The sequence below is a fragment of the Lepisosteus oculatus genome, chromosome 2 (assembly GCF_040954835.1).
Source record: "Lepisosteus oculatus isolate fLepOcu1 chromosome 2, fLepOcu1.hap2, whole genome shotgun sequence".
Lineage (NCBI taxonomy): Eukaryota > Metazoa > Chordata > Actinopteri > Semionotiformes > Lepisosteidae > Lepisosteus > Lepisosteus oculatus.
The window spans coordinates 51808973-51828307 of record NC_090697.1 but is presented as its reverse complement, the minus strand read 5'-3'; the positions used below and the strand labels follow the sequence as shown (position 1 = coordinate 51828307).

Here is a 19335-nt window from a genome sequence, read left to right as displayed (position 1 = left end):
CATCTAAAGTTTGCCACAAGCCACCTGGGAGACACCCCAAACATGTGGAAGAAGGTGCTCTGGTCAGATGAAACCAAAATCGAACTTTTTGGCCACAATGCAAAACGATATGTTTGGCGTAAAAGCAACACAGCTCATCACCCTCAACACACCATCCCCACTGTCAAACATGGTGGTGGCAGCATCATGGTTTGGGCCTGCTTTTCTTCAGCAGGGACAGGGAAGATGGTTAAAATTGAGGGGAAGATGAATGCAGCCAAATACAGGACCATTCTGGATGAAAACCTGTTGGAGTCTGCAAAAGACCTGAAACTGGGACGGAGATTTATCTTCCAACAAGACAATGATCCCAAACATACAGCAAAATCTACAAAGGAATGGTTCACAAATAAACGTATCCAGGTGTTTGAATGGCCAAGTCAAAGTGCAGACCTGAATCCAATCGAGAATCTTTGGAAAGAGCTGAAAACTGCTGTTCACAAACGCTCTCCATCCAACCTCACTGAGCTCGAGCTGTTTTGGAAGGAAGAATGGGCAAGAATTTCAGTCTCTCGATGTGCAAAACTGATAGAGACATACCCCAAGCGACTTGCAGCTGTAATCGCAGCAAAAGGTGGCTCTACAAAGTATTAACGCAAGGGGGCCGAATAATTTTGCACGCCCCACTTTTCATTTTTTTATTAGTTAAAAAAGTTTCAAAAATCCAATAGATTTCATTCCACTTCACAATTGTGTCCCACTTGTTGGTGATTCTTCACATAAAATAAAAAAATTATATCTTTATGTTTGAAGCCTGAAATGTGGCAAAAGGTTGAAAAGTTCAAGGGGGCCGAATACTTTCGCAAGGCACTGTACCTATCTGAATACCTATCAGATCAAGACATTTCAGTGTTTTATAGTCACATATTAAGAAATTCCACATATTTTTTCAACTTTGATATTATAGAGTAAGTTCTGTAGATCAGTGACAAAAATTCCCAAATAAAAAACATTACATATTGTGAAAAAAATACAAGAGGGGTGAATATTTCTAAAGGCACTGTAACACTGCAGTCAACACTGTAACAGTCCTTTGTTTGGTTTTGCTCCATTTCTAAAGGCATTTTAAGTTAATTTGCATCCTTTATTAGAGTAAAATATAAATGAGATTTCTTATGTTTCATGCAAAGATGTTCTCTGCTTCAGATGATCAGATAATGGAAGTATGAAAGGAATGGTATATAAAGATAACATATCTCAGGGTTTATTATTTTGCACATTATTTTGTATTTCACAAGCTAAGGAAGATAGTGTGGTAGTTTAGTTTTTACATGCCACTTTGAAGCACAGGTCTGTTACAATGACTGTTCCAAATATCAATTCATATCTTAAATGATAAACTGATTTATCACGAATAATTGTTTTTGAAATTAAATGCATTTTGTTGAAAGTTATCAAGAATACTGCATACAATCATATTTCCAGTAATTTCATAATAACAATCATCTGTTATTTCATATTCTTTTTTAACATGTATTTTCTAGAGCCCAAGCTAATTCCATAGAAAAGGAGACCGAAGGGGTATTCATATATAATTTCTGAAATGTGTACTGTAAGCTCCTGTTGAGATTATATGATTGCATGATACCTGAAAACTTATAATTGAACATCACTTTTCATTGGGCTGTTTTAAGACATTGTTTAATTGTCATAATTGCTTTTAATAACAAAGCTAAAAAGCCATATAAGTTTTTAAACAGCAGTGTATAATGATATTCGGTACGTTATATTAAACATATTTTGACCTTAAGTGGTCTTTTAATTACTCAGACAGCACTCATGAAAGGCAGTGTTCTCTCCCACTTGCTGCTTTTAAAATATGAATGTATATGAACTGTATATACTGTAGTAATGCAAAAGAACAGGTAATGGGTTTATTCCATGCTAAAAAAGAAAAGGAAGGAAACACAACGTTTTGGCTGTGGAGCCTTCTTCAGGTGGGGATAGTATATAGTAATGATGTGACTGTAGAACTTGCATCTATAGAGTAACTTCATCTTGTATTTCTTTTCCACCCCTATGGTGTCTCTTAAGAGCTTTGCAACTCATAATAGATGCCCGCTTGCTCTACTGTATCATCAGGTCTGTCTTTTAGGAAGAAGCTGTTGGAAGCTGCTTTCCAAAATAAGCTTCTAAGAGCCCTGACAAAATGGCACATTGACTAACACCTAATTTACTATTTATGAGAATTGTAATTTGAGATAATCCCAGGCCTGTTTGTGTGCCATTAGTGTCAAACTTACATCTGTTACATCTGTATATAGTTTATATATACAGTATATTATATATTATATATATTATTTATCCAATTGTAAAACATTGTTAATATTTTTTGCAGTTGTGTGTTTTGCAGAGCTGATGAACTTTTCACTGACTATGAATCCAAACTCTTCTCTCACACGTAAGTATATGGTGTTAATTTAAGATACTGTAAACTGAATATTGAATACTGTCGCTATTCACAACACACAAGTTTGGAAGCACTGCAAACTGTAATGAAGGACTGACTTTTCTAATTTCTTCTCTCATAATACAAATTTTGACATTTCTGAGTGTGTAGCCCTCTATCCTTTAAAAGCATGCCACTGACCTGAAATATTCATTTAGATATAGTGGCACATCATTGTGGATTACCTGGCTGTAAATTGATAAAACATCTAATGAAGACATCTCATGACTGTTTAGTCCGCTTTGAACAAATCATACCATAGCTTCTTTCACAGTATTTTATGCAGAAAGAGGTATATATAAGTAGGTACCTGCGTCAGCATGCGTAGGTTGCAAAGGAACAAGTAAAGGTTTATTCCATTCAAAAAAGAGAAGAAAAGAAATACAACATTTCGGCTGTGGAGCCTTCTTTGAGTGTGAGAAAGAGAGGGAAGTCAGCAGCTGATATCATAGGAAAACAAAAGCTGGGAGTGTGGGAGCAGAGGGGAGGCAGAGTGGGCACTCAGGTGGTGCAAAGTCTAGAGAGGTGTGAAGTTGAAACCTGCAAATAGAGAGGATTAGAAGGAAACAAGTCTGTTATTGAGAGAAGGGGGAAGGTATAATCCTAGCTTCAGGATAATTTTGGTTTCAGGTGTCTTAAGAAACCCTTCTTTGAGAATGCAGACAGAGAGATCAGTGTGATCATGGCCGTTAGAGGTGAATTGAGAAACTATGGACTCGGAGGGATCTTTAATCCTCACAGCCCTAACTCTGAAGCAGTCTCCGAGTCTCCATCCTGTTTCACTGATATAAATAGCTGGGCATTTTCTGCAAGAGATGCAGTAAATGAGGTTGCTGAAGGTACAAGATGTCATCTGAGTGATCGGGAATTGCCCTGAAGGGCCTTGAATGAGTGTGGTGTTAGATATATATTTGCAGGTGATACAGCGAGCTCTGTTGCAAGGGAAAGTACCTACTGTGGATGATTGTTGAGGGCGGTCAAGGGAGCTATGAACAAGAAGGTTAGGCAGATTAGGTGATCGGCAGTATAAGATGATGGGGCGTTCAGAAAAGAGGTATCGATGGAGGGATCATCCTGTAAGATGGGGAAAGAAAGGGTGTTAGGGTGGTAGGGAAGCACCAAAGGAATGCAGTTGTGAGGCCAGTAGTTCCTGATTGAGTTGATGATCTTAGGGCTGTTTTTGGCTCGGGTGAGGGCCCTGTCAATAACATGGGTGGTGTATCCCCTTATCTTATCTGATCTTATCCCCTGTTGATGAAAAAAGTGCATTTTGAGTGCTTGGTTTTGGAAATCCATGTTGTCACTGCAAAGTGGTCAAAGTGTGAGGAACTGTGAAAATGGGAGAGTTTTTAGTATGTTTGGGGTGAAATGAGCTATAGAGGAGATCGTTGTGTGAATCTGTGGGTTTGTAATAGACTAAAGTAGAGGGTCATGGATGGTTAATGGATAGGTTTATGTTTAGAAATGGAAGATTATTTAATGTTCATTACTGCTATTAAAGTTGCTAGTGGAAGCAGTACACCTAATGACACATAAGAAAATATAAAAATCATATGTTGAGCTTTGACGTATGATATGCAGTACATTAAATATATTTGTCTTACTTGTCTCCTTGTTATTGCACAACATTCAAACTTCCAGTGTCAAGGGACAAACCGCCATCTTCGAGGAGATGATTGAAGACGAGGAAGGCCTGGTGGATGACCGGTTGCCAACTACCAGCCGTGGGCTGTGGGCGGCCAGTGAGATGGAGCGTACCCTGAAGGCCATTCTCTCCTTTGCCAAAGCTCGCCGTATGGACGCCAGCCTCCTTGAAGAAGGGACCACTTTTCTGGAGATGTTTGAATGCTGGAAGAAAGAATACAAAGTATGTAAGGCACCATTGATACAACTGGCTTAAAAATTTGGTGTTTTTTTTTTTTAATAAGGAATTTTTAAAATCTTGTTTTTCTTATAGACTATAGCAGCTGCACAAAGCTGACCCATTTAGATAAATATTGTTGAAGGAGTAGAAGAATTTCTTTTTTTTGGTCACCTGGACTTTACTGTGGAGCTCCAGAAAATAAGTTGAAAGGCGGCATTCTGGCAAGGCTCCTGTCTGTCTTTCTGCTTAGTTGCTGCACGAGTACTGGATGGTGCTAAGGGATCATGTCTCGGCCATTGACGAGCTGGGGATGGCAACGGAGCGCCTGCGTGTGCGACATCCTGATGAGCCCAAGCCCAAAGTGCTCCACATCATTGAGCCTCACGAGGTCAGTGCTACAGGCCAGACAGAAAGATAAGGCAGGAGACTAAGGGAGTGTGATCTCAGTCACCAGGGCCATATTGGATAAAATGACTCTGTAATACATATTGAGAGGAGGAGAGACTTAGCTCCTTGGGGCGGCACAGCAGGGCAGTGGTTGGCATTGCTGCCTTGCAGTGCTGGGGCCCTGAGTTAAATTCCTGAGGTGCTACCTGTGTTGAGTTTGTATGGTCTCCGTATGTTTCCGTGGGTTTCCTCCGGGTGTTCTGGTTTCCTCCCACTGACCAAATACACAATGGCACGTTACTTGACTTCTGTGAAAATTGGCCTGGGTATGAGTGCATGCGTGTCTGTGTGTGCCCTGCGATGGACTATTGTTGCAGGCAAACATCATAAAACAAATCACAGAAAAATGTTTCAATGTTTCAAATGTGAAAATGCTTTCAGGCATTAATCAGTCCTGCATATGGCACTTTTCCTCAGTCACTCTGATGTACTCAAACTATTTTCATTTCCTTTTAGGTGGAACAAAATAGAGTGAAACTATTAAATGACAGGGCTGTTGCAAAATCCCAGTTGCAAAAGAAACTTGGGCAGCTGTTATACCTTACAAATCTTGAAAAGGTAAGATGTAATTTAGAATACAGAATCTCCTTTCCTTTCATGAGGAATTAACTGTGGAATTTACTCTAAGAGAATAATGGTTTCCCATTTTGGGTATTAAATTGTTTTTTCCCTTCATAATTTGATGCATTCATGTTTAATTTAGCTCTGAAATTACATTTTGCCTTTATCAAATCTATGTCTGAAAACATACAGTTAATATTTCTTTAGCATTGCATTTTATTTTAATTTGTAATTACCTCAGCTTTTATGTATCCAGAAGTAAGCATTCCAATGACTCTTCCAAGATGAGTTTGCCAAAAATTTATAGAAATGTATTAGGATATATTAAAAAAAACATTTCATCGATAATGGTACTTAAATTCATGAAGAGGGTTAAAGGTGCTGTAAGTAATGCTTAACCATTTGTAGGTCATAAGGTGAACTGAGAATAAATACACTTGTAATTAGTATTATAAATCTCCTAATAATTAATTATGTTTTTAAAGTCACAGGATAAATCCACTGGGGGCCTGAATCCAGAGCCTTGTCCGATCTGTGCTCGACCACTCGGACAGCAAGTAAGGTTTCCAGACACTTGAAAATCGTGAGCAAATGTTTAAGAGTCTGAAGACAAAATCAGGGCAGATATGTGACTGAGTAATATTAAGTCTGCACTCTATGTTGAGGATTAAGGATTTGTTTATGGTTAAGAGGAGTTGTGATAAAAACTAATGTTGCTATTAGTATTTAAGGATAAGATTAGGGTCAATGTTAGTGGTAAGGGTTAGAATTAAGGGTTGAGTTTAGTTAAGATGAGAATTTGTGTTTAGTTTTGAGTTATTACTGAGTTATTAATAACAAGGTGAGTGGCATGTACTACAGAAAAGAAATCTTGATTTAAGTGAAGGTCCTGTACCCACAAACTAAATAGGTTGAATACAGTAATACAGTCTTTCTGTATATGATTATAATGTTGAGTATATTTTTTATAGACTGAAAACAAGCATGTGTAAAAAAAAAACAGTTTGTTTAATTTGTTGTTTTAAATTAAATGTATATGCAAAAGTGTATTGTGGAACATTTTCGAAAATAAGTATAAAATACTAAAGTGATATTAGTTTTTCTATATTAATTTTACCTGATGCTGTAATTCTAATTATTAGTTTTTTTTTGTTCAGCATTCAACATTCAAATTAGATCGTGCAGCTGTACTGTGAGAGTGATTACTGATGTGAATTTAAATTTCCACAAAACAAGAATTTGCCTATGAATAATTGTGATGTACTGTAGATTGACATGTTGTTTTTGTGATGCAACTTTGCTTGGATTTTTCCAGAAGTCTTTTCTCTAGAGGGGGTCATGTTAGGTGTATCAGGATGTTTCATTGTGTGATCTGTAGGGTTTTGTCTCTGCACTCTAGAGACTTTAGTCTCTCTGAATTACTGTGAGTAATTTACAGTTAAAGAACAGTGAGAACACAACACAAATATTTTGCTCTTCAAACCTTTCTCTTAATATTCATTTAATAGCATGTTGCCATTCTGTAAAAGAAATGGAACCACCTGCTATGCTTAATCAAGAGATAGTACTAGAGTACATTCTGACCCTAAAGGAAGATTGGAATTGTAACGTATTTTTTTTGTTTGGTGTTAAACATTTTTCTGTTTAATCCTGATTATGATTATGATAGTGCTATTTATTCTGTTAATTCTGTTCAAGTAAAGTGTAAAGTTCAAGTGTATTCTATTGTCCTCAGCCAAGAAAAATATCTGGTAATGCTGCATACACTGTATATAGAATTACTAAGCTGTAGTTCTGAGTGAAAGCAAAATTGAGAACTGGAGACAATTTCTCAAGTCAATAAAAGAAGGATGTGTATTTGGAAGCCACTAGTCAACTATGATTGACCCCATTAAAATGAGACTACATCTGCCTTTGGAGCCGGTATCAGTATAAAATAAATGACCAGGCTTCAAGAGACCTTATCCCCATTTCTCTTTTGTGAAGTTACATCCATCTAATATTTCCACATGGAAATCAGAAGTAAGGCTTTTATCATTGTCAATTTTCAACTAAAGAAAAGGCCTGCTGAAGGGTTCTTGTAAAACGCAGTATTTCCACAAACACACTAGCATTTTGTTTTTTTTCACAGTGGGCAGTTTTGACTTGTGGCCACTGCTTTTGCAACGAGTGTATTGCCATCATTGTGGAGCAGTACAGTGTTGGGACCCGCAGGAAAGCTATCAAGTGTGCTATCTGCAGACAGACCACCTCCCACACCGAGATCTCCTATGTGTTCACCGCTGAGACTGCCAATCAAGGACAGGAGATCCCTGTCAAGGTATCACGGGCCTGTCAGAAGCTCTATTTTGTCCTCCTTTGCTTCATATCCCAGCATCCTTTCTTTCTCTCCCTCACACCTGAGGAAGGTTTATTTTCTTTCTACTTTTCAACATGGAATTGACCCCCTACTTCTTTCTTTGCGGCAGATGCACCAATGCAGCTTCACTCTAATCTCTTACAATACATACATAATTTAATACCCTTGCATCTAGCTCTGTATAAAATTATTTATTATATTTTATGCCTTCAGTTGTATTTTGTTTTGGTATAATGAACCAGGCATTCTTAAAATGTTGAATAGTACCATATTCATGTAATGATTTAATCCTTTAATGATCTTTGTGATTATTTCTTCAGTACTGTGTGCTTCCACTGATGGGTAAACTTTCCTTGTCTTCTGCAGGGTAGCCATTCCACAAAGGTAGAAGCTGTAGTGAGAGCCTTAAAGAAGATCCAGATGACAGACCCCGGGGCCAAATCGCTAGTCTTCTCCATGGTAAATTTACAGTTACAATGATGAAAATTGTAAACCGTTGATTTAAAAAACTATCACTAACACTAGCTTACATCAATTTAATTTGGATGAAAACAAGCCCTAAAAAATAATATATATTTTTTGGTTGTCTAGGAAGTAAAGTTCTTTGCAGAATGGAGCAGTGAGTAAACTAGTTAAACTAGTTAAAAGTAAAAGAAGCCTTTTTCTGTACAATCTACAGTGATAACTGGTTGTGTTCTACATTCTACAACATGCTATCTCACAGGAAACAGGCAAGGAATGAGCTGGCATGAACAGCTTCACTGCTGTGTAATTAATGACATGATCAAGGTCCTAGTCTGGGGATCTAAAATTGCATTTTACTGATCAGTGTGAATGTCCCACTAGTTTTGTGAGATTTAAGAACCCATCAGAGATGCTGTTTTTTCATATTGAATTAATTGGTGTCGCTAAATTGTTCTTGTGTGTTTGTGTCTGCTCTGTGATGTTAATTATAGATCTGAACATATTAGACTTCTGTCTTCTGCAGAAACAGCCAACAAAGAACTCTACCTGGCAACTGAGGCACAAATACTGCACAAGGAATTAGAGAGAGGGAAACTGAATCCTTCAGATTAAGATCTTGCTTAGAACTAAGTTTTTCTAAAACAGATACTGAACAAATAATAAATAATGAGATGTATCTTTTCACCTGGTGGAGAGGAATTCAGAATATTTAACATATAAATCAACAGTCCTTCACTCAGGGCATAGTGTGTGAAATTTTCTCTGCTTAAAGTGGGAGAGTAGTACGGAGTTATTGTTGGAAGGAAATGAATTTAAATCCCAAGTGAGAGACACTGCTGTTGTACTCTTGAGCAAAATACTTCACTTGAATTGTTCCAGTTACTCAGCTGCATCAATGCAAATGTAATAAACTAATAATAACTTTGGATCCTTGATTTGTGAAAATAGTTTTTCCTTGTAGTTTATTCTCCTTATTACTTTCCTTTTTCTCTTCTCTTCACACATCCCTGTTCCTGTCATTATTTTATCCTGTCTTCTCTGTTGATATTCTCAGAAGGCTAACATTATTTCACAGCAATTAGTTTAATATGAGTTAAATATTATAACAGCTGTTTGGCTATGTTTACTGCTTCAGGTACATGACAGAACCATGACAGCTATGAAATACTCTCAGGGATGCATGTTGCTTTACTTCTTTATAATAGGGTGGTGCTTTGATGTGAAGCCATCATTTGTATACTCTCCCACATGTAACAGTGCAATGTACCTTACAAATTGAAACTGCATTAAAACTTTTTTTGTATTGAAAATATAATGTATCTTTAACTGTTGTGAAAAAATATGTGATTTGTTTTTTTTATGTGTTTGTATTACAGTGGCAAGGTGTACTGGACATCATTGCACAGGCCCTGTATGACAACAATATGGAGTTTTCTCAGATCAATGGGATTCATAAATTTCAAGTGGGTGCTATTTCTTTGTTACTAATAAATAGAAAGATTTGTGCTTTTTAACAAAATCTTCATTTTGTGAATGAGGGTTAGATAATAATCTGTTTAAGTGTGCTTTTTGTGGGTTAGGGTCGGCTAGGGTAGTCTTCAAATTTTATTTTTTCAAGATCTGATTAGTCTACTATTAAATACATTTCTACTGACAGAAACTTCATGCAGTATTGTCTTCATATGTGTAGAACTAGTGGGAATAAAAACTCTTCAGCAACAGACTCAGTAGATCAACCCCTTTTCTTAAGCAGCTCACCTGCTTTTAGAGAGTAAGTTTCCAATAACCCTTCCTCACATCTCACACTCATTTGTTACCAAAATAGCCAAATCGGTCCAGTCCCGTCAGTCAGCAGACTGTCATGGGTGCTCCTTTCATTTACTCACCAACAGGCAATTACTGCTTATAAGTACAATAGATTCCAATTAACTCTAATTACCATCATACAAACCAGCCATCAGCACACCCCCTGGAACTTTCCTTAAAGGTCCCAAAACTAGCCTATTTTAAACAACCACACACCAGGTTAGCATCTCCGCCTGACAAAACAGGGAATTACTCTTGAATCCTTCGGTAGATCAGTAGACTGGCACATTTTTTTAAGGGTTTCCCTCACAGCACATCATTTTTTCCCATCTTTTAAAACACTGAAATATAACACACTATGTGTTCCATCTGTATTTATCTTTCAGGAGAACCTTTCGTCCTTCAAATATGAGGAAAAAATCAACATATTGCTGCTTCCTTTGCATACTGGTTCTAACGGGCTGAACATAATTGAGGCCACCCATGTACTTCTTGTAGAGCCCATCCTCAACCCTGCTCATGAGCTGCAGGCCATAGGCAGAGTTCACCGCATTGGACAGACAAGGTTACCCGCCACTACTAGCTCTCTTCTGTTTTATTCTGTAAAGAAACTATTGGATATACAAGTACTCTACAGAACAGTAATGAGAATACTGAATACAAGTGCAGACTGAAGCATTGGCACTATTTGTTTAAATAATGTTTAAGCTAGTTTAAATAATGTTTTGATTGTTTTTATTTATTAATATCTTGTCAAGGCTTACTGACCAGTGATCTGTGCTTTTGACTAGTAAGTTGCAGATCTTAAATGTTGTCCCCTGCTGTTAAACATGAGTTGGTTCACCTAGAATCTTTACTACTACTCATTAGGATAGATCAGTTTATAAAACAAATGGCATTTATTTGCACTAAATGAGTTACTGGATAAAATTATTTAAGATAGAAAGTTCCTGTATGTTTGTGTTTATGTTAAACATGTTTGTGTTTAATTATCGTTTGGTGAAAAGTCTATACTAAATTTGCTTTTGACTTGTTTTCCTTTGGTCTGCTTTTGTACAATAACATCTAACATAAAAAAACACTTATGACATCTACAGCTGTAGATGTACAGTGTAGCGAAACAACATATAATGGATAATAAGAACAGTGAAATCAAGGAGGGTTAATGAACATAATAACTTAAGCTTTGCCCATGTATTCCTTAATCAGGGTGGCTTTTTTCATAAGAATAAATAAAATACAGACAGTGTAGGAGTCATATGTTGGATAGAGTATGTGTTTCACTTGTAGCTAACCAAATACATTACAGAGGGTCCCAGTTCAGTTCCAGTCACATTCCTAAATACTGCAATTAATAGCAAAATGGCTTAGAAAGTTGAAGTGACATTCATAATGTAATTGACCTGAGATAAATTCCCAATATACAGTTTACACACAGGTACTGTATGTACATTTAATGTACCGTACATATTAACTCATAAAAACAATAAATAGAAATAGCATCACAAACTCCTTTGTAATTTTGGTCTTGTCAAAACAAACAGTCATTCACTGCTTCACGGTGGGCATTTCCACACACTGTTCATGGATTTAGAGTTAGAGATCAAACCCTGATCCATTGATTGGATCAGTGACTTACTGCATGGTTGTAACTACTTAACTTTAATGTTAATGCATAACAATTCATAATCTAAGACATGTACAGCAGCACTGTCTACAGGAAGAATTTTTAATTTTAGATTCTGCTCTGCAATATATTTTTATTTTTAGAATAAAGTAATACACAAACAAATTACATTCCATGTTTTTGGTGTTCTGAAAAACAGCTTAACTGCAGGGAATCTAAACATCGAGTTCCTCACTTTATCAAATACAAAACAACGTATAATAGGGACCATCTGTATGTTAGCTACCAAAATAGCCTAAACTGAGTGGTATTCAAGAAAAAGCTAGTAAAGCCATCTTTATTTCTTTTTTAAAGGCTTTTTAATTATATTTTTTCAGATATCACAATTTTGAGCCACACTTATAATTACAGTAGAGTAGCCAGCCTTCATTCAGTCAAACCAAACACTACATTCTTAAACATTTGTGGCCTAACAGCTCTTGAGGACAATTCTCAGCTTTGTAACCACTTTGTTCAAGAATTTCACAGTCGGTTTCAATGTTGAGCCATGTTCTTTTAAGCAACAATTTTATAACTTCGTCTTACTAACAACTTCTACCCTTCTGTTTTCAGACCCACTTTTGTTCACAGGTTCCTCATAAAATCGACAATAGAGGAGAGAATGCAGGCCATGCTGAAAACTGCAGAAAGAAGGTAGGCTCACTTTTGATTTAAAATGCTCCATTACAGAATTAAAAAAACTGAACAGAAATGTTTCCTGGGCTTTCTGTCATTGTTACAACCATGTGCCTATAAAAGAAGTCTGTAAGAATTCAGATTGATTGTAGCACCAAATTCCAGTCTTGGGTGATCATTACCTAGGTTCATGCAAATCCAAAAGAGCAAAAAAAAAAAACCGAAGCCCATCATTTCTAAAAAGCACTGCTACTGTAGGTCTCTGCCTAGTTTTAGTAGTACAGAAGTATATGAAATTAGAGAAAAGAAAATAGTTCATTATTTGTTGATTCATCATTCAAATGAGTAAGGTTCTAAGATGATTTTAACAAAAGTTTAGTGACTTTCAGCAGGTCCACAAGGTATTTTAGCAAGTCCACAACCTATAAAGTGCTGCAGGGTTTTTTTTTAAATAAAATGTGACCTGATGTCATTTCCTCTACAAACAACATAGTAAAGGAAGTGAGATAGGTTTCTGAAATATCTAAAGTCGGGACTGACTTCTACATCTTCTTTTGAAAAATACTGAAATCTGTGTTGCTGAAAAACATTTTTGGAAGTTACATTACAGTTATTGGAAGTTAATGGTTAACAGTTTAGCTTTGTTAATGTTTGTTTAGAAAATGTGTTATTCCTGGGGAACTATTCACCATTCCCCCCCGGATATATATTTTTATCCATCTTCAAGTGCCGGATTGTATGGTTATTATAGAAAGTATTAGATAGAACCTTGCCAGTACAAAGACCTACACATGCTCTGCAATGTGCCATTGATATGAAAAATTGAACTTTTGCTAACCATGCACTTTTACAATGTCTTTAGGGTGAGTAATGGTGCTGTTTTGATCTTGATTTTTCTAGCCATGGCACTACGTCTTTGAAGCACTCTGAGGCATCTGTTCTGACTGTGGCAGACTTGGCTGATCTTTTTACAGAGGACACTGAAGCTTTGGAGTGATACCTCAGATTTTTCTATTGCTTTATTTTGAAAGGGACTGAATGCTCCTTAGGTCAGGGTGACTGTGTATTTCTCCAGTCTTCATGGTGCAGTGACCTGTATTTTTATATATCGCAAACAGATTTTTTTGTATTTGTTGGAAATGCCACAAAACCTTTGTGCACGTGGAAGCCTTTCAAGTCTTTCACTTGAAACCTCGTAAACTATAAGGTACCACACAAGTGGCATTCTTCTGATACCCCTAGCATCCAATGAAGATTATCCTTCTTCACAAATCTATCAAATTTTCTTTGGGTGCTTTTTTAACCTTTTTTCACATTGGTAAAATTAAATATATGAATGAGACAGAATGAAGGGCTAATTGAACATATATTTTTAGAAAAAGTTATGTGAACACACTGTCACAGTTTTAACTAATAAAATTTTAGCTAGCGATACGTCTTTCAACAAGAATAATTAGCAAAAGAATGTCATCAAGTGCTATCTAATTGTATTTCGGCCTCCACCAAGCCTTGTGCCTGAAGATTAATAGTAATAGAGTCATTGTGAAGGATGAGTTGAAGATTGTGACAGTTATATCTGAAAACACAGTTATTTACACCCAAAAGCTCTCTATCACAGGACACTTCCAAAATGTATAGATGAGTACTGGTACTCAAGTAAATGTGTGACAGAGGTGGTCAGGGGTTATCTTCATCTGAAATTGCCGGTATGCATAACTGCATAAATTAAAAATGCTACATAAATCAATCCATTTTAAACTAGCACAAACAAATTTGAAGTACTTTTCTCTATCAAATAGAAAGTTACCTGAGAGTGAATTGATTTTAGAGGAGAGAAGCAAGTTGTATAGAGAAGAGACTTGACCCTTTTCGGTGACTATTGAAGCAGTTAGATCAGCTGTTGGATAAGAAAGATAAACACTGTTCAGTGGCAAGCTGCAGATGCATAGGGCTGAATTGAGTCTGAGATGCATAAAATTGGAAAATCCAGGAACTGAGTAAATGTAGTCCTGAGGTGGTCGCATGTCGTTGACCGAATATGTCACCACAGGTATGGATAAGTCTGTACCAGAAATGCCCAGAGGGGCCATCTGTACATGAAATCCTCACACCCTTAACTCATAACACAATTTTATTACCCTTTCTTTCACACAGCACACAAATATCTCACACTGCACAGACCCTGACATAAGTTACAGTTTTAATTTTTTCTTTAATAGCCACATGCTTACCTTTACTGCTGGGCAGCATTTCCAGCCTGCTGCCACCATTCAGTCACGTACCATTTTTTTCACACACTGCTTCTTTAACTGACTCACATTTTTTTTAATTCACCTGGCCATGACAAAGCAGGAGAGAAGACATGCTGCAGTCTGAAACCCCATTTCTGATGGGAAGTTCCAGCTGCCTTCCTGTTCATTGTTCATTCATGCTAGCAACCCTTCCCAGGTGTCCGTCACTGACAGCTCTCAGCCATCCAGGGAACACCCCCTCTCCTGTTTTAACCAGCACACAGCTAAAAGTCTACTATCACCGGTCTCTCTCTAAGAGCCCTGGCGGATGGCAGTGACTCCATTCCAGGTGCATTTCTTCTGCCTCTATGGAACTTCACAGGCTACCACCACCACTGCGCCTACACACTGAGACACCTGTCTTTCGCCCTCAATTATACAACCCTTACATTGCAGACACTGTGCTGCTTCACCTTGCAGTCCAGTCTCTGGTGAACACAGACACACAAAACCCATCCTTGTAGTTTGCTGTCACATTCTCTTACACCCGGCCAGTCTACTGTACATACACCACTCGTGCACCAGCCCACATCTCTCTCACACTCGAGCAGCCTGCATCACGCGCATATTCACAACAGGTTTGAGAGAGTTCTCCACCGACATGTTTTTCTGCTTTAAGGAAAGCAGTTTTATTTTCCTCTTGCTCTCCAAAAGACTCCCAGCAATCTCTACAGAGAAGTCAGACAGACTGTTTATATATGATTGCTCGCAGGTGCAGATCATACCATCAGTTCCCTGCAGCTGTGGCTTCATAAACAGACACTAACAGCCTGTCACAATGTCTTGTATACCAGAGTAGATAGGTGAATGCCTGATGGCCTCACCGCAAGATGTAGCTTCCTAAACAGGTGAAATTTAGAGGTCTACCAAGAAAGCAGTTGGCTTTGTTGTAGTTGTCCAGTGGGTTTGTCTTTCTTCAAATGGGACCAGTCATTACAGTGTTACCTTTGGGAGGAGAAAATACAAGATGTGAAGATTAAACAATAATAGATTAAACTTCCTCAATTGATTTAGAAAAAGTTGATGCCCTTAAGTCCCACTATGTCTTAAAGCTCTTCATCTGAATGGTGACTCCGGAACTTAGGTACAGCCAGGTCACCAGAAACTTTGGAGTGCTCACAGATTGTGAACCTGACCCTTGACAACACATTAAACTAGTTTTAACTTCGTTTTAGGCTTTTTGTGAAAGTGAATTGGAGATCATGGAAAATAAGAAAATAATGAAAGGAAAGATGCACTTTTTTATGTTGGATGAATTATGAAGCAGGACATTGTACGAGATTATCTTTAAGAATTTCCTGAAATAATTGAATACAGTAAGTAAAACCTGAGAACTGCAATTGACAAGAAATATGACTTGGAAAATAACAGGATTGATTTTGACCAACTGTTTTTATGTTTTATATCTGTAGGGTCTACTGAAGTTATTACATAGTTTTTAGTCTTGGGGGACTTAATAAAAAATGTCAGAGAAAAACTGTATTATTTTGTGAAATGTGAAATTTTTAAAACTCTGTATGTCAATGGGAGTTATGTTAATATTTAACCAGCAGTTCTAATGACAGAACAACCAGTAATGATGAATACCTATGTCCACTCTGAATTGAAGGGATAACACTGTTCTTGTCTGCATACAGAGGTTGGACTGTTGCATTGCCAAAACCAAAGTGTTTAACAACAGCTCATGTAGCTAGTTCCATTACAGATGATGGACCATCTTCTGTTCATTTATTGAAATGCTGACTGTGGGAGCTCCAGTGCTAACTCCAGTACTAAATCACCATCTTGGTCATGAACCACCTGAAGTCCCCTTAGGATCTTTTTTCTGGTAGATAAGGATTGGTGGACATTCAGGCTGAATTATCTCCAGGGAAGGAGATAAGGTGGTTTGAACTTCCAGCACAGGCCAATATTAAAAAAAAACATTTTAAACAATCAAATAGTTTGGTTGTGATTTTAAACAAAACCATCTCCGCTGTTGTCTGCCATTTAGGAGATGTTAGGTGAAACATTATCTTGCATAGTTTTCATCTGATATCAGGACATACAGGTTGAAGTTGGAAGAAACAGGTTTCCATTACCAAAAAGACACTTTTTGCTTGAAACAGAACTTTATAGTCATCAGTCACATGTTCTCTCTTACTTCCTGGTTTCACCCAAGGATACAAAGCTTTTCCTTGTTTAAGAGTGGAATTTGATTTCTGTGACATTCTGTTAGATTAAGAAATTTAGTCCAAAGATGATTAAATGGAAGCTTGATATGAGCTTAACACTATAGTGCAATTACCTGGAAATGTAAGACTTGTCTATTTATGCTATAAACCATTTTTTACTGGTTAATTACTCTTAGGAGCATTGGAAGTAATTATGTAAATCCTAGATTAATAAATTCAAATAAGAGTTTACATACTTGGTTTTTATTACACAATTCATAGTAGCAATGAGAGTTTTGTACTTGGGTTATTATTATTGTGAGTTATTGGGTTATTGTGTTATTTTTTAAAGCAACTGTTATTACAGTGCTGTTTAGCTCGATGCTTTTTATAAACCCAAGTTTATCACACAGTAGTCATTATCCTGTTTCTCTTCTTCATATTTAATGAATGTCCCTCTGCTAAATAAATAAGAGGATAGGGTTGTGGAAACACTGGGACAACATTGTCTATAAAGCATAAGCTACCCACCTGGCTGACCTCTTGAAGAGTTTTTTAATTGCAATTATTTTCTGCATCCTAAAGAGGTATTACTCTTTTTTTTTCTTAATCACATTCAGATTGCATTCCGGGCTAATGTGAGTGTGTTTATCAAAGTTGAACAGCAGCTAATGTATTAGGAAGAATTGCACTATAAGGACCTGAATACCCAGTGGTCAACAATGCCTTTCTTTCAGCATTTGTTTTTAATATAAGAGACAACACTTTCAAGTAACAGAAATATTCCATCACAATATTCCAGCTAAAGTAGATTTGTACATTTATGTAATTTGTATTTTCTTTGTGCAATTAGAGTTGTTCTAATGTAAAATGATTTGTATTTGTTCTGTTCTTTTCACAATAATGTTGCTGGTCAGTGAACCTTTATGTTAGAAGCAGGTTGTTATAAAACTTTCTGCAAATAAAACTTGTGCTGTCTGAAGAAATTAAATTTTTATCTTTTTGCTTTGTTTTTCATTGTCTTACTTTAAGTGTTACTATTGATCTGGCCAGTACACTATAAATGTGTTCTGTGGTGAATATACAGTGTATAATTAGGTTTATGCTACAGCTATAGGATTATACCATAACTATAGCGTTTGGGAATATACACAGGTTACTGGATTAAGGTACATACCTAAAGAGGAGTTGAAATATTTAATGTTCAAGGTTTTTCATTATAGTAAATAGGCTGACACTTTTATCCAAACCACTTCCCTTTGTACCCATTTGTGTATACAGCTGGGAATTTTATTGGGGCAATCCTGAAACACCTTGTTCAATGATACCACAGCTGTGGTCCCCTTTGGGATTGAACCCACAACGTATCACACCAGAGCCCTAAAAACACCTCCATTGCTGACTAGTACTATTTGTCACATTATAGCAAATACATGTTTTTTTCATTTGTCATGTGTTGTCTTATACAGAATGTAGAACATTTTCAGGTTTTGTTAGTTTGTTTCCTTGTTAAAGCTGCTTGGAAGGAAAATGCTGGCCCCTCTAACCTGTGTAAGACACAGCTAGCTAACTGAAATTGCCTTTCATTCAGTGGAGTCTTTCACTGTTTCTCCTGGAGTAAAAAGAGCAACAATTTGGTTTAACACTGGGTTCCTCTTATTTGCAAGACAAAAACATGATTCAGTGTCAATAAAACCTTTCCAGTAAAGTCAACTTGTAAAAAGACAGACAAAGACAAAGGAAGATGGTTTCTGAGAACAAGGTTGCAGGGAATCAGTCTGTGACATTTAGAAACCAAACAGCTGTTTGAAATTAAGTTGCAAGACTTTAAATGAATTCACAATACTATATGTGATTTCTTCAGCAATGTGTCAATATTTAAAGTTCACTTGCCAGATGCAACAAGTACTGGCAACATTTTATGCTAAAACCATCTATCTAATCTATATCTAATTATCTAATCTATACTTCTGAGCTGAATTAAGTAGACAATTTTAAATAAATCTGGAGAGAATCTAATGTTCTTACATGTAAAGATTTGAGCAGGTTGAGCTAATATTTCATTGACAACCTTCATTTCAAGAATTGTTATTTTTTAGTGATACAATTGTCAATTGTCATGTCATTTGCCAAACCAGCTTTATACCATATGGTGTCACGGGAAGCCGGAGCCTACAAGTAATTAGTCAAATTAAAGTAATAAATGTAATTAGTAAAATTTCTGTTATTTGATCACTATATCCCTTCTAAGACAGCTTAACATTTACCCATCTCAACAAGTAGGAATGTATACATAAAAGGTGCAGGAAATAATCACTTGTTTAGTCATCCATAAAGAATTTACATCCATAAATTCACTTTTCTTTAAACAAAAAAGATGCCCATGCATGATCACTCACTAATTCAGATTTAACATTCTCAATACGCTGTTTGCTGCAGGCATTGCAATGGGAAAGTCTGTCTCAAGCTTATTCTATCAGGCATCGACAGACCTGAAAAAAACAACTCTTTTGTAGAAGACAATTTTGTTCGCTTTGTGGAGGTTGAGGTTGCTCATCTAAGGCTGACCTCTGCTGCTTTTACCTTTCTATTTCCAGTC

General features: G+C 36.7%; 1 protein-coding gene across 2 annotated transcripts in view; it reads left to right on the top strand.

The window, feature by feature from the left end:
* Positions 1–17744, top strand: part of shprh (SNF2 histone linker PHD RING helicase) — a 36202-nt gene extending 18458 nt beyond the window's left edge. For both annotated transcript variants that reach the window (XM_015348719.2, XM_015348721.2), the window contains exons 20-30: positions 2378–2440; positions 4130–4355; positions 4603–4740; positions 5256–5357; positions 5846–5917; positions 7492–7680; positions 8086–8178; positions 9561–9647; positions 10377–10555; positions 12230–12310; positions 13193–17744. In XM_015348719.2, coding sequence (XP_015204205.1) covers positions 2378–2440; positions 4130–4355; positions 4603–4740; positions 5256–5357; positions 5846–5917; positions 7492–7680; positions 8086–8178; positions 9561–9647; positions 10377–10555; positions 12230–12310; positions 13193–13289 — 1327 coding nt within the window. In that variant the 3' untranslated portion in view covers positions 13290–17744. The remainder of the gene's footprint in view (positions 1–2377; positions 2441–4129; positions 4356–4602; positions 4741–5255; positions 5358–5845; positions 5918–7491; positions 7681–8085; positions 8179–9560; positions 9648–10376; positions 10556–12229; positions 12311–13192) is intronic.
* Positions 17745–19335: the final 1591 nt, after the last annotated feature.